We start from the raw sequence: 16,809 nt of genomic DNA, 5'->3' as shown, positions 1-16,809 counted from the left end.
CAAGATTGCAACACGCACACCACTAATGATGCACACCTCATTTGTTCACTTATGACACCTCGCACAAAAATATCCAAGTTCTTTTGGAAATTATTCGGAGTGACAATCGATGTCGTTGATCTGAGCTATTGCCGCAGGATCGGAAGCTTCGATTTTTTTAGAATTAGTTTTTTTCCGACGAAATTGCAAATTGTATTCAATGATGCGTGTGCGACTTAGGACTTTAGCTTTGAACTTGGTTATAAGAAATGGTGATTAGTACAGGTATGGAATTTACGAAAAACTGATGGCAAAGCATCAAAACATCGTTAGAGTTTCATCGCAGGTACTAAAATAGTGTTTTTGAAAAACCTATGTACAATTATCCGTAATTTTTGTACCCTATATAGTATTTTATTTTTACTGGAATGGATTATCACAAGATTCATTATTAGAAGTAGAGATTCTCTGATTGTGTTGTAGCGCCCTATTGCTGTACCCTTTATTTTAGATCTCTGATTAAGTCCAACGTTCTTTTGGTGCTTAATTATTATTTATTAATTATCAATTTCATTTTCATCACCTTTAAACATTTTTCTTGAGCTTTCAAATTTGTTTTCCATTTATTGAAATTTGCATGAATTTAATTCCAAAATAATATCTTATTCATTATCGGAATTCACTGAAAGTGCAATTTCTATTAACCACTTCATTGCATGGGCTGAAGCTCACATAACATTTACTAATAAAGCGATTATCACGCATGTGCCCCGACGTACCAACTTTTGGTTCAACAATCCAAATCAGTTCAAATGGTATGCATTTCAATGTGTGACGGCATGACATATTCATTCCACACCCCTTTACATGATATGCTAATTCCACACACCCATTAACATGACACGATAATTCCGTACCCATTGACATGACATGAACATGTCACCCCATTGACATTCATGCTGTAATCATGTGCACTTGTCATGCTTTCTTAGCTCTTCTGTCAACAATGAAAAAAACCTCCATTATCCTACAAACTGCTCGATTTTTGCCTGTACTAAACGCTGTCGTCTGTTGGAGCGAACATTATACTCTTGTTAACAGGGTCTTTTTTGACCAAACTAGAAAAATTGCGTTTTTTCCTCGGTCTCTTGCATTGGTTGCAGTGAGATTTTTTCATAATAAACAATGCTGCTTTTACAGGCCAAGGGTAAGATTTTTGAACACAAGTTATTCTTACTCCGCAGGTTTTTTGCTGACCTGACAAAAAACGCTTCCTATTCATCGCGCTGCACTCGGCAAATAAAAGTTTTTTATGACCAGGCGTGCAAAAGGTTGCATGGCTAACGGAGATGTCAAAACTGTCCAAGTTTCAGCTCTAAATTGCCAAGAAATGTAACTCGGTCATTTCTTCTCAATGTTTTCTTCTTGTATTGAGGGGAGAATGCTGGATCCCTAAGTCCAAAGTGCGATCGCATATTTTATCAACGTAAAAATCTTCCAAGCCTACTGAAAATTTTTTATGCTTTATTTTAAATCGTATATATTTGTAAAAATAAATCTTTTCGCAAATTATAAGCCCGTTTTATTGCGAATTCATGCCAGTCCCGATGTATTAAATCAGGCACACGATGACAAGACATTCAATACTTTATCGTGCGTATATTATGAATTACGAGACGAATTTCTTCTTTCGTTGTTAAAAAAACAGGGTATAAATTATTTTTAAATTAAATCGCCACTTTATTACTAATTTTTTTAAACTCTGAAACTCTCGTTCGCTTTTCATAACATGAATATTGCGTTAATTTCTTTCAGGTTTACGACGTACTTCAATTCCAGTACCAATAATTGATTATAAAGATAATATGGGAGACGCACTTAATTGTTATGTATTCTTTAATAATTCAATCATTTGAGGAAACTAGTGACCAATAAAGTCCGGAGATGATGACCTCTTATATAAGCACTTTACTTGCTTAGCTTCCCAATTACGAAGCTGAACTGAACAATAATGTACTGCTGTCTCGTGAGCTGATAAGTCGTTTGTTCGTCCCAGTCAATATATGTATATAATTCTTATCTTTTCTAAGATAATTGCACTTGGAAGACTGTTATTTGGGTTTGAGTTAGTTGTGATTTTAATTTGCCGGCTACAGATTCCCAACATTTCTCGCACTGGTGTGAGCAGCCTTCCGCATTTCTTCAAATCCACATGTGAAGATAAGCTGACTCCAACCTCTAGTCAGATGCAGAGACAGCCCACGAGGTAGACAGTTATTAATTAAATGCAGAGACAGCCCACTATGCAGAGAGACAGCTCCAACCTCTAGTCAGATGCAGAGATGCAGAGACAGCCCTTCTTACGACTGCCAACTACGCAACACCTTCACGCTTTTTCCTCCACATCCACGTTAAATGGAGTGAGACTTCCAGCGGCGTCTCGTCTGAGGTGGCAGCCTAACAAAATTGAGAGTCGCCCCAGCTTCTGGTAATCCAAATCAGAAGCTGACGCGTCTGTAAATTTTCACTGGGTAACATAATTTAGAGTCGTCCCAGCTTCTGGTAATCCAAATCAGAAGCTGACGCGTCTGTAAATTTTCACTGGGTGCAGCCTTGAGGTGCGAGGCGATCTGCGAGAGCTGAGGAGAGGGCCGGATGCTGCAGGTTGGTTATCCATCACTAAAGCTCAGGGTGTTGTGGCAATTTGTAGCTCCGGCCGGTTTCCATTATGGATAACCGTCTGCCCTTCACTTCTCCCAACCCAGATAATAAAACCCTCCTTGTCTTCCAGCTGAATATATATTAAATACCAATTTATCATTGCCTCTTAATTTTAAAATGACGATACAGTTTTAGACGCATAGCTGCTAGGTCCGTAAATTTAATCATTTCCCAATATTTGGACCCTAATATTCAGCGTTCGCTAATTATCTATTACATAAATTGGTTTCTTTTTATTCATATCAGTTGGCCTTTATTTGACAGGATGAGCGGCACGGAACTTTGCGCGCCAATTTCTCTGTGCTACCTGGCTGGCTACCTGTGCTTTCCATCTTTAATTGTTGTTGTAATTAAATTTTCCTTCAATGAAAAGGAAGGTCGCGCTAAAGTTTCGTACACATATTAGAAATTGTATATCAAATTGTTGAAAATTAAATTAATTGTATAAAGTAATCTTTTTAAAAAATTAAAATATTTGAAATAAAAAATGTAAATGTTCCAACTTTCTTAGAAATCAGAAAGAAGTAGCTTATTAGTTATTGCGACCTGATTTTTCCACAATAGGAGCTCGAGGACCGCCGCTGGTTATGCTAGCGTGTCAGAAATCGCACTTTCCTCTTTACAATTTGAATCATCATCTTATCCATCAGCATGCCTTTTTTTACTTCTTAAAAGATTAGCTCAGTTAATTCACATTCAAATTTCTCAGACTTGGCCGGGTCATAATACCTCAGACTCGGCCGGGTATATCAATCAGCTCAGCGAAAATTTTTCAAAGATTTCGCAGTCATAACCAAATGTATCCGTTGCCAACCAGAATCGCCTTTAACTCGGAAACCGAAACGTTCCAAATGAAGTGCCTGCCAGAAGCAGTTAGTCTCAAAAAGGAACTAGAAGCGTTGGAGGAGTCTTTAAACATGGAACATAAAGTTTGCAGTTCGAAAAAATCGAGCTTCAACGAGATGACCAGAGAATGACGCTCAAAGTGCAGATAGCAGAGCAATAAATGCGCGACGCTCGCGAGATGTTGCAGGCCACGAGAATGGCCAAAAAAGCGACTCTTAATTCTCGTGTTGATCGGCAATGCCGGAGCTAATGAACGAATCCAAAATATTGAAAAGGAAGGTAAACGTCAACTTCGACTATGATATCTTGATTTCCTGTTCAAATTTTTTGGATTCGTTCAAAAATTTTCGCAGAGCGGATTGATATACCCGGCCGAGTCTGAGAAATCATGACACTAATTCTGATAACAACCATAGCAAAAATATTCTGGTAGCATAGAATGAAAAGCTAATCTAGCGTTTTTAAATCAATTTCAGCAGCTTTTCGGTAGAACAAATTACGCCTCAAACAATGCCTTCCTGCCGTAATAATTTAGCGAAATGTCAAATTTTCAACCTGTGAAAACCAGTGCAAACGGTGGGGCATCTTGAATTAATTTTATTATGCACAGAGCAGCAAAAATCATTCCAATCTTCAACTTTAGCCAGGCTCGCCATGAATACAATTAAGAACGACGATCAAATATTTTATTGGATACCTATGTATATATTTATTGGATACCAATTTATAATAGCCTCTCATTTTTAAGATGACTATACACAATGTTAAGTGCATTGCTGCTAGGTCCGTAAATTTAAACCAATATTTGGACCCTAATACTCAGCGTGCGCTAATTTTCTATTACATAAATTGGTTTCTTTTCATTCATATCAGTTGGCCTTTATTTGACAGGATGGGGAACTATGCACGTCTGAGATCATTAATGTGTTCCCATGAACACAGTTCAGAATTAATAAATACTTAACTCTGATTCGTTTCCTTTCCATCTTTAATTGTTGTGATAGTTAAATTTTCCTTACACTGAAAAGGGAGGCCGCGCTAAAGTTTGTAGAATATTTAATGCGTCTATACCCCAAGTTCTCATAGTACACTATGTAAAATAAATGACTTGGTCATATCATTTTGTTACCCGCTTTCTTACTCACAGCACGACCAGATAGCGGGCTTCCAATGAGGCAAACGACGTTGAAACAACGTTTAGTCAACGTTGACTCATCCAACTACGTTAATTTCAACGTTGATTCAACTTGGTTTGCCTGGTGGGATATAACTATCACGCCATTTTTCATGGCAAAGCTGGGGCAATATAACCCAAACCATATACGCAAAAGTGAACCAAGTTTTCACTCACTTCTCTTAGGAAATTTTCTTCACAATCACACCCCCCATGTTAACCCCCGTTAGCCCCTGTCCTAGCCCCTCAGTCCCCCCCCCATGCCCCTGGGCAGGTGAGGGCAGACCTTCAGCCCATCGACCCGTGATGACTTCGATCAGGAGGGAGGCGTTACACTCAGAGGAATAAGTGAGATTCTGTCCAAATAGGCGTTAAACTTAGAGGAATAAGTGAGATTTTATCCAAATAGGCGTTAAACTTAGAGGAATAAGTGAGATTTTGTCCAAATAGGCGTTAAACTCAGAGGAATAAGTGAGATTTTGTCCAAATAGGCGTTAAACTCAGAGGAATAAGTAAGATTTTGTCCAAATTAATTAATTCATTCACCAATTCCTCTCTACATTCACCCTTTTCCTCCAACTCCCTCAATCATTCAGTCCCCCGTTGTTCGCTGCCCCACCTTCCTACTCTTCCCCATGCACCTCCTCTTGAAACCACAGCCTCCCCTATCCATAGCATTCCTTTATTCACGTCGACAGCAGAGGAAACTCTCAGTAAACTTCCAAAGTAACCAGTAATCATTTTTTTGAAAATCATTCAATAAGTGAACAGATTAATATCACGAATATAATTAGAATAGTTTTATCGACATAAACTATAGTTTCCTGGCTTTCTTCAATGTGCGTAAATAGTTTTGAGCCGGCTATTATTTGCGTAAGAAACTAAATAATCGTAGTTGCAAATAATCATGAATAGTCTAAATGATCAGAATAGACCAGTGGACACTGTTCGCAGTGCACTGAATTTCTCCCATCGGCAGCAAACGGTTTATGTACTAGTGAAAAATAAGCCGCTGTCTGCAGTGAAGATGAGAAATTTTGCGGTAACTGAGGAACTCGAGAGATTTTAAAAAGTAATGAAAATGTATGCCTCGACGTATTGACATGAAGTTATGGTATTTATGCTCGAGCATTCGTAGTAAATCGTTCGTAGTAAATCTTCGCAGTAAATCGTTCGGTAATTATAAGTTTATTTTTACAAGTTCTACACAATAATGGACGCAAAATGAATAAGAAATTTTTATCAGTACAAATGGAGACAGTGTGGACAGTATGCGTGGAGAGTGGAGGAGAATGCGCAGCCAGACGACGGATGGCCGGCCAACTTTGGACTGAGGCAGAAACTCGAGCGAGCGAATTTTACAAGCGGCTGCGGCCCGGGCTCGATGCTGAGTTCCGCGACCGCTACCCCAGACTCTTAATGGTTGATTTCAGGTTGAAATGTTGAACATCCAAAATTAAACGTCAAATGAACGTTGAAAGCTGACCAACTCCAAAAGAGACATATAAAACATTGTTATTTAAACGTCAATATAACGTCCATATTGAAAAGAAATGCTATATAAACGACGTTGAAATTTCCAGGTTGAAATACTTAACAACCAAAATTAAACGTCATGTCAACGTCGAAATTTGGCCAATATTAAATGAGATGCTAGACAACCTACTGAGAGAACGTTGACTCTCAATGAGAACGTTGACTCTCAATCTATTTTCCAACGTTGAACCAACGTTTATTTCAGGTTGAACAGTTGAAAAACCAGAATTAAACGTTAGTTCAACGTCGAAATCTGACCAACACTGGACGAGACGAAAGCAAAACTTAATAAAAATTTTGAGTTGGTGGCGACCCTGAATTAGGAACCATCTAGGACTCTGACTGTACGTAAATCAGCTTCTCATATATGTCCGCTTTTTTGTCTAACATCCGGTCCCCGAATCAGGCAGATACAAGCGCCTGGTCCTTATTCTGCCAACACTTGCCCTACTCTCAGGAGACCATAAAGTCGGCAAGGAGGTTCTGACAAGACGCTGATTGCGATCAGTTGGCCAACCAGACCCAGAATAACTCTAACGTGAACATATAGCAACTCTTGGGCGGAGGCTGAAGCGTACCCAGAATTTTGTTAGGGTATTTCAACGTTAATAATAAAGTCGATATGGATACGTTCAATGTTGATATATTTTTAAACGTTCAATAAGGTTGATTCCAAGTTTGGCTCAAGAAGCCAAACAATTTTTTATATTAGGGTAACATGGGGCAGCGAGCCCATAGCGGGTTTCTACCTCGTATCAATTAAAACTTCATCAAATATTTGGTTTAAAAAAAAGTGGAGGGCGCGCTGCCCCATGTTGCCCTACGTTGGTAGATCAAAAGGAAGGTTAAGGTTATGCAGATAATAATAATTAAAATATTAACGACGTTTCAAATGTAACTATAACATTCGTTTACAAGTTAAGAGAACCATTGAACAATGAAATTCTATAGGACATAATTATGCCATTAAAAAAGTATCAAAGTATTAAAAGTAAAGTAAAAAAGTAAAAAAAGTACGTGAAGTAAGTAAAGTAAGGAAGCAGTAAAAGTATTGAAAGTATGCAACACAAATATTTCGAGCTAGGAATTCCCTCCGCAAACAATCTTATAGTTTATGAAAATTTGGTAGTTTGGAAATAGAATTAATGTTAATTTCATTTCATTTACCTACTTCCACACGACCAGCTACTTTTAATGGGAAATACGTACAGCCTTACGCAGCCTATGTGTAGGTAAATGGCATGCAAGTGCGGCGGCATATGCATGTTAGTGGCGTATAAGTGTTATATGCATGTTAGCGGCATGTTTAACTACCGGATTTGTCTGAACTTTGAGATTGTTCACGAAGGGACTCCCTCGCTAGAAAATTTTGTATTTTGTACTTACACGTGTCCAACAAAATTTAATCCTTGTTTTCAAGAAGAATATGCATTTTTTAACTTAAAAATTGTCTCGTAGAAACATGAATAGAGTTTCTCAAATCATTTGCACAGATATTGATGCCGAAAAAATCTCCTGGAGAAACATGAGTTGGAATTAATTCAACATCCTCATTCAATAATTTGAATTGAGGAATAATTTCAATACTTGAAAAATTCCCTTTATTTCTCCCCCTAAAATCAGGCATAATATCACATCATATTATTCTAGTTTTTTTATGATTAGGAAAGTTTAGTAATGGTTACTGACATAAAAATAAGATAATAATAGCATCTGTCTATATTATTCAATGCAAACAGGACCAGTGCGATTATCAAGGTACTTTATTTAACAATTGAAGCTCAGAAAAGTCATCCAGCATCGAACGGTCCTTTGTGAATGCACAATATAACTAATAAATTCTGGAACATTTATTTCCCTGTCAAGAAATGAAATTAGTTTCGATTTTTGTCGATTTAGTTGGTTGCGTTTCCACGAAGATGACGTTGTTTAAGCTTTGTAAACCCATAAATAACATTTGTTTGCCGCCAAGATTCCGTGAGCGGCTCTCGCGGCAGGTACAAAGGCACAGTGTACCTAGCCTTATTGGCGGTGAATTTCCCGCGTCTCGAAGGCATTGGAACATTTCTGCGAGACGGTGCACAGCGTTAACATTTCTCGACGTGGTTTACTACATTTCAACAAGCGAATCTGGTCAAGAAGGATCTCGTCATAAAAACTTGGTATTTTTCTCAGATTTGAAGATATTGTAGAAATAGCTGTTGCCAAAGATTCATTTTTATATTATCAGTTTTCTGTCACAGTCAAATTACCCACATGCGCTCTAGGCCTGTAGCCGCCAGCTTCATTATTACCAAACAGAAGTAATGACCCACTATTACAAAATATAAATTTAGGAATCTTTTACCCTATAAGTTTTTAGTGAAATAAAAGCTTTGAAGTTCTACAAGGGAAGACCACCGCGTTTATTTCATTAATTACTAATAAAGTTCAATTGAATGTGAGTGACTTTTGAAAATAACTATTTAATTATAATAAAAGAAGGCACTCTGAATTTGCATTTTGCGCTTGCCGCCAGCAAGAACAGATAGACCAGTGGGATAAGATAAGATGATAACTTATCCATGATAAGCGGCTGCAAATTCAATTCACTTGAGACTGATGTTTAAATAAGTGCAAGTAATGAAAGGGGACTTTGTAGCCTTCCTTTTTGAGACCTATTAGTAGATGAGTAATTATCAAGGCTACTAGACTTGGATGAGTTAATTGTGACTCATGAAAAGTCCACGACAGTGTTACTTACCAAGATTTTTTTGAAAATTGAGCACCAGTATGCTGAATCTAGAGCATAGCAATGCAGAGATTTTTTAGAATCGGTTCATTTTACAACACTTCTCTTTAACTTTACTTCTTGTTGTTTGTTCGTTTGCTTGTTTGTCTGCTACAAATCTTATATAATCGACATTTAGCATACTTCTACGTCTCCAATCGATCTGAAATTTTGCACACTTGCATAAAATTGGAGACAATGCATGAATAAATTGGCAGAATAATTAATTTTACAAATATAACTTTTTTTAATATTAAAAAACGGAAAAAAATACTTTTGTGTTCTACAAATTTTATGATCGATATTTAACACACTCTACCTGTCCAATCAATCTGAAATTTTGCACACTTGCGCAAAGTCGGAAACGATGCATGAATCAATTGAGAGAATATATAATTTTGAAAATTAAAAAAATTCATTAAGTAATTTTTAAACGCATATTATTTAATTTCACCATCTACTAAATATTTTAGTCAATTCCTTATGTATGATAATGCTGATATTTAAGATACTAATCTGTATAGGACTCAAAAAAGAACTTGAAGAAGGGCAACAGAAAAAATGTCATCCATTGCCCTCTTCAAATTAAATTATTAAATTAATTTGAAGTCACCTCAAATTAAATTTCCTCATCTACAGAAAATACATTCAATATCTTATGCATGAAAATTCGGGTAGTGGTAGGACTTACAGTGGAAATTCTGGATAGGTAATATATTCTCAGATTTTAATAAAAAATTAATTGGAAGGCCTACCACGTTTCACTTCCCACCACTATATGCCAAGATGTAAACTGAGTGTGGATATCCGTGCTGTCATTCTCGATTATTATCAGTTGTTTATCTATATATGAACCATTTATGATATGAATATGTTCGGAAATACAATTACATGTGTATGCAAATAAATGTTAATTTCAATTCCTTATGTTCATGGTTACACACATCAATCTCTTGTATTTCACTTATTTCAGTCAATCACTTCTATCGTCATCCACTGTTTTGGTTTCAATAAAAATTTTTTTCTCCATTTATGTATTCATTCATATGCTACGGTGAAAAAATAATAGAAATTAAAATAAGAAATCATGAAAATAAAAAATTTTTGCTAATATAATAAACCTGAATTTCTTCTTTTTGTATATATACAAGTGCGATTCTGAATGTATTGATATAAATTTTATTTGTGAGTCCTAATTAGCATATGATAGCATGGTGAGCATTGTACATATGTTGAGCACTGTATATCACCATATATTGTATATCACCATATGTATATACATTGTATATACAATTAAACATATGGTGAGCATTGTATATATGATAGCAATATGAGCATTGTACTTATGATAGCATGGTGAGCATTGTATATCACCCCATAAATTAGCCGGAAATTGGCCATTTCCAGTGCAAAATTACAGAATTTGCTCTGATATATCTAATTGTGTTAGTTTGCTAGTCAATTTGCGAAGATGTGCACGTTTTCATGCATAAATTTGTTCATCACTGCCTGTTTTCTCTAATACAGACATTTGTTTTCATAACTGACTGCATTTAAATTTCATTAAATATTCAAATTAATTGTCAATGATAATATTCCAGAGATTATCTTAAGCAAATTGTGAGAGAGGCCATGTTTTAGTGTTGTGCAGCCTGTTTTAAAATTAAAAATGTAAAGTTTCCAAGATACTAGAGCAAATTGTTCTTTAAATGTTTCAATGTCAGGAATTGAACTAGGTTATGCATGGTAAATGAGCAGGATGAAAGTCATAATTTTTTATACAATTTCTATATTTTTGAGGATATTTTCAATTTAAATTGAACAAATATATTTTCCCACAAATATATATCCTCATAAATATATATAACTCAACAAATAATATTTTCAGCTTTGTGAATCATGGTTGAGTTATGGTTTTAATATGTTCGTGATTTATTGTCAATTATGATAGCATCTAAATGCGTTTTATTTACTAGCTAATAAAGTTTTTACTGAATCCTGTGAAACATGTTTGAAGTTGTTTATGTATTGATTTGTTAGGCTTCTGTTAGGCTAGGTTCGGAATTTTTGTTTTAGGTTTCATCACCCTGCACGTGTACGCATATGGTTAAGTGCAATGCTTTGCACATGGTGGGGAGTGATGTAAGGGGACGTATGTTATTGTAAATATTAGATTATGTACGTTATTGTAAATATTAGATTAGTAATTTCTATTTTAGGTTTTTAGTCACCACTGACGTGACCTCGCGTAGGAATCCGCTATATCTTGTCATTCATATGTTCGCGATTCCACCACAGAGGTACGTGGGTCTTTTAGTCGTGCTTATTTTCAGTGTTGACAGTGCCCTGGTGTTTGTGAAGTTTTTATTGATCTTTTAGTACATATTTGTAGTTATATTTATTCATGTATCATATGTCATCCGTGCTATATTTCTGCGTTTATTAGTTTATTCATTTATTAGTTCTAATTTTGTGTTTTCGTTTTTGTATGTGCAGAAAGGCTCCGATATTAAAACTTGCTTCGATCACTAGTGAAAATAGTTAGTCGGCCTAATGAAAACGCACGGTTTTGTTTTGTTTATTTATTTGTTTTGTATTCATTGATAGGTTGTTTCAATTATTATTTTTTGTTCATTTATTCAGTTTTATTCATCCTTCTTAATGGCAATAATAAGTAAGACACGATCATAAGTAAATGTCTGGTGGCCACTAACGGCTTTATTTATATATCATTTATTTATTGAATGGGCCCCGACATATTTGGGGCCCGTTTTACACACATATTTGGAGCCTAACCATGCCTAAATTTTTTATTCTGCATTGTTTACACTTAAGATCTCTCGCACTGATCTCTCTATGATCTTGGAGACTCAATTATTACTTTGAAAATTGAGTTTCATACTATCTTAATTGATGTACTGGCTATATATAGATAATTATGAGTATAATGCAGTGACATATTTCTTTTTTCTTGCAGAAATGTCACATCTCAAACAGTAGAGTAGTACCAACCGACAATGAATTCGCTGCTGTCGTTCGTGGCACTGTTGATAACGTTGAAATTGAGAGTAATTTATCTGCTACTGTTACTAATAGAGATACTTTTACCAATAATACTGTTACCATATAACACCACTGTTAGCTTGGAAGATGATCTGGATAATAATGCAGATAATCTTCCAGCAGCGGTATTAGAATTGATAGTCCTGATATTCAAACCCACTCGCTGATATTAGATTCTTCTATATTAGAGGATAGTTGTGATAGTGATGCCCTTCTTTGTGAAAATACAACTGACGAAGCTATTGTTCCTTTTTTATCATCACAACAGGCAAAATGGGCAGCTAAAAATCACCAAACTCGCTCATCCATCAATGAACTCTTGTTAATATTAAGATGCATGGGCATAGTCTCCCTAAAGATGCTCGCACCTTATTACAGACTCCACAAATGATTCAAATTAAAGAGAAGTGCAATGGTACCTATCAATAATTTAGGCGGAAATCCGGTATTTCCAGAGTTATAGAACAACATGGTGACTTTTTCAGGAGAGTAGAGTTGCCTCATTGAATTTCAATCTAGATGGAATGCCTCTCTTCAGTCATCAAGTCTACAATTATGGCCCATTTTGTGCGGCGTAGAAGATCTTGAACCACTTATTGTGGGAAACATAAGCCCAGTCCTGTCGCAGAATACCTCTCAGATTTTCTTCAGGAATTGAATGAATTGCTTGCATCTGAGCTGAATCATCAAGATGTGCAATTGATAATTGTTCTTGGCGCATTTATCTGTGATGCATCTGCAAGGGTTTTTTTGAAGTACATAAAAGGACATAATGAATATTACAGTTGTGAACGGTGCATTGCTAAAGGGACATGGGCTGAACGTGTTGTGTTCAACTTACCAGTCAGCATGGTCTGTGTTATTTGCGCACAGATGAAGAATTTTCCGGGATGAAATAAGATTTCATCCTCCTCATTGCTCCTCTCATTGCTCTAGGCGTTAAGTGTATCACAGCCTTTCCTCTTGACTACATGCATAGTGTGTGTTTGGAAGCTGTGAGACGCATTCTTAATTTTTTGAAGAGTGGGCCACGAGTATGCAAATTGTCTCAAATCAAATTGGCATAATTTAAAAAATGGCAAGTTTGAATGACGAAATGCCATGAGAATTCGCTCATCAACCTCGGTCTCTTGAATTTCTTGACCGCTAGAAGGCAACGGAGTTTAGACAGTTCCTCCTTTACACAGGCCCCCTTGTACTCCTTGATGTTGTTGGAGAGGACGTGTACAATCATTTCGTGTCTCTTACAGTTGCCCTGTCAATACTTTTAGACTCCAACGATTTAAGGCGAAATGCTTATCATGCTTATGCACGTGAACTCTTAATTCACTTTGTTTGTTCTTCAACTAATATCTATGGTGAAACTATTGTCACATATAACATTCATTCATTCATTGATCCACTTAACTGATGATGTATCAAACTATCAAATGAGTTCGAACAGATTGAGTGCATTTCCATTTGAAAATTATTTACAGAAATTAAAAACGCTTGTGAAGAATGGTAAAAATCCTGATTCACAAATCGCCAAGCGGCTACATGAACTACTTTGCTGTAAACCAGGCACTATAAGAAATTTTGTTCAGTTTGTCCCGTTTATTGGAAATTATGTTTCGTTTTAATTTAACGAAGGCCTGGAAGATTGTGTTAGATTAAGTATTGATGTCGAAAGAACTACTGAAGCATTAAAGAATTAATATTTTGACAGCTTATGTAATACGGGGGTGACTCAAATGGTGTTCTTGGCTGCTGTATTGCTCACCGGAACCAAAGGGCAATTCGCTTCCTATTATCTATTTGATTTGATTTAAAGCAAACTATGGGCCCTTTTAATAGTTAATGCATTCTACGTTACTATTTTGGTCTGACCCAACACTTTAAGACGTCTCTGACGCATTAATTATACTTGGCAGTATTGTCGGCCGGCTTTCGATCCTTTAACTTTACGCCCAGTGGCGCTTCAACCCTATTAACTAACTTAGCCAAGTCGGGTCAGCCATTCATTAATTTACTAACCGTTGCACTCAACTGCACTGTCAAACACCTTTGTAGGTACCTCTAAACGGCTTTCAAGCCACTTCTAAATTTACCCCAGCGGTAATAATTTAGAAGGTTAGTCTCGAAATAGTTAATCTTACTTTGTATAATTGATCCATATATCTTGATCCACATTATGAATAATTGAATCCGATACAATAGCGGTTACTTGTCTGTCTGATCTGATTCTTTGCCGTTAATTTACAGTATCACCACCGGTATTCTCGTCGCATCTCTTTTGCCGTGTGCTACGTGCCTCAAGTGCAGCCAGCGCGACATTATTTCTGCTGTACATATTATTTCATTTGAGGTTAGACTGGGAAATGCGTTCACTGTCAAGTTTTGTACCGCTAAATTGGAGTTGTTGGGTATAATTGGTGTAGCCGCAGTTTGACGCATCTCGTATAGCATTTGTTTACCAGGAGTAGTTTTCAGCATCACTCTTTCTCCACGTGTCACTTTGCTCCCGAGGCCGACCAGTACTGTATGGTGCGGAGATGCTGAACATTTGTCAAATTGTTATTTATCAGATTTGAATGGTTGTAGGATTTATTACTGTATGTAATAGCCCTTAATCCCTTTGCAAACGAAAATGCAAATAATTTCAACCTGCGGCATTAGCCCTGTGACACTAACTTGAAGCCCGTTTGGCAAAACTTTGCTGAATTTTGCTGTTATTAAATTTGTTTCTGTGTTGAATATCCATGGTTTCATGCCCTTGTGTGAAATACTAAGTCAGTGAACGTGAAGACCATTGCTAGAATGGCACGTAACCATATTAGACTGCAAGGCTACGGTTACAATTGGTATAATCGTTTCTCAATCTCTGGCATTCATTTAGTAAGGTATATTTTTCTAATTTCAGTTTCCTCAACTGCATCCACTGCAGTTCAGGTATTCTACTTTACTGGATCCAAAGTTTATTCGCTACAGTTTATACTTGAGTTTCAATAAATTATTATTATTATTATTATTCCACGAAGAGATTGTCGTGGCGTCTCGTTCAGATCGAACTTCAAGGGCACGTTACAAGTGGCCAAAAAAGACACGAGAGGATAAAAACAGATGACGTCTATGCTAAAACAAAAGACATATGTATGCCAAGACTGACGACGTCTATGCTAGAACAAACTACATCTATGCTAAACCAGTAATATCCATGATAGATTAGATGACGGCTAGGTCTAAGATTCAAAGGCTCTACGGAAAAGTTGTTTTAGGCGTCGACGAAACAATCGCAAAATCGGTGTCACGTGGTCAAATTTCCGCCGGGCACAAACGAGTCGCGCTGCAGCGTTCATTACGAATTGCAGTTTGTTAAGTGCCGTGATGGGAAGTCCGTAGAGTGTGGCATTGTCATAGTCCAGCCTGGTCAGCACAAGCGCCACCATGAGGGCCTCGAGGACCGGCCTCGAGAGACAGCGACTGACGCTACGAATTCGCCGCAGGATGCCAAAACAAGCAGCGGTTACTTTGGCAATGTGGTTGTTCATAGATTGTTCCGAGTCCAGCTGAATGCCGAGGCTGCGTACAGAGGATGCAGGTGCGACGAACTCGTCGCCCGCGCGCACAAGGTTTGCTGGAAGCTGATGTTGGCGACGAGCGGTCGCGAACCAAATAAATTCGGTTTTCGATGCTTTGAGCTGGAGCCGGTTGGAACGCATCCAGTCTGAAACGGCGTCCATGCAGGTAGGCCGTTATGCTTGTGTGAATTCCTTACAGAACTTCACCAAATAAGCGCATGCTTGTGTCGGCATCAGGGAAAGTCGGTGTGTTTTAATCGAAAAATAATTTATTTGCATTCGTCAATGAGAAGAAAAATGCTGGTTCTTTCTTGTGTACTGTAATTAGCCAAAAAGGGCTTTGAATCTCTCTCGTTTTAGAGCAAGTTGTTCAATAATTATTGCAGATATTGAACGCAAGGTCATTTATCTACCCTACCATATGATGCTGGCTAACTTCTTTTGCTTCCTCTTCTCCACGAAACTGAGAGACACTATTAGCTGAATGGTATTTGTTTCAATATGTTCAATTACCATTGAATGGCAATTGAGTATTTTTGTTTTTAAATAAGAAAATGTAATCTAGATATACATGAGAATTCGGGAAATTTCAAGCCAGCATAAGATTATTAATCTACAATTTGCATTCAATTTCAAGAAAGGATGCCCAACGTGTGGTCACGAGCTGTTTGGTTGGAGGGGACCAATGAAACGGAAGGGTCCATACCAACTGCATGGATTGAGGGACGTTCCGTCATGTGGCCCAACAAAGGCAATGCAGCAGCATTGCTCCGTGAGAAGCATGTACCGTGCAGCAGTTGGCTATCATTTGACTTGATCTCTGCTGAGAAATAGCGAAGCAGCAAGAATTGTTGCAACTATTAAATTCGGCGGAACGGTAAATACAAATTTTCTAGGCATACATTAATGCTGCACCTCTATCCTAATTTCTGTGTTTGCCTAAACTAGGATCTCTGTGATATTAAAATTACACTCTATACCAAAAAAATGTACCAAAATGTACCAATAAAGCAGGGTACATTTTACTTTTCAATGCTCCACTTTATTCAGCTATAACAATTAATAGGTATATTTTTTAGATAACTGAGAGAGAGAGAGGGTTATGGACCTTCAGTTATAATTCACGCTGAAAATCGCTTTGTTCGAGAAGCAATAGCTCA

General features: G+C 37.1%; 1 protein-coding gene across 1 annotated transcript; it reads right to left on the bottom strand.

The window, feature by feature from the left end:
* Nucleotides 1-4,902: 4,902 nt before the first annotated feature.
* LOC125178994 lies at nucleotides 4,903-15,811 on the bottom strand. Its single transcript, XM_047883995.1, has 2 exons — nucleotides 15,407-15,811; nucleotides 4,903-5,076 (listed from the first exon to the last, which is right to left on the bottom strand). Exons 1-2 carry the CDS (start codon nucleotides 15,809-15,811, stop codon nucleotides 4,903-4,905), a joined length of 579 nt encoding a protein of 192 aa, XP_047739951.1.
* Between the last annotated feature and the right edge of the window lie 998 nt (nucleotides 15,812-16,809).

The sequence above is a fragment of the Hyalella azteca genome, unplaced genomic scaffold (genome assembly GCF_000764305.2).
Source record: "Hyalella azteca isolate HAZT.00-mixed unplaced genomic scaffold, Hazt_2.0.2 contig14242, whole genome shotgun sequence".
Classification (NCBI taxonomy): domain Eukaryota; kingdom Metazoa; phylum Arthropoda; class Malacostraca; order Amphipoda; family Hyalellidae; genus Hyalella; species Hyalella azteca.
Note: the sequence above shows the minus strand (reverse complement) of the source record. Positions and strands in the feature narration are given on the sequence as shown.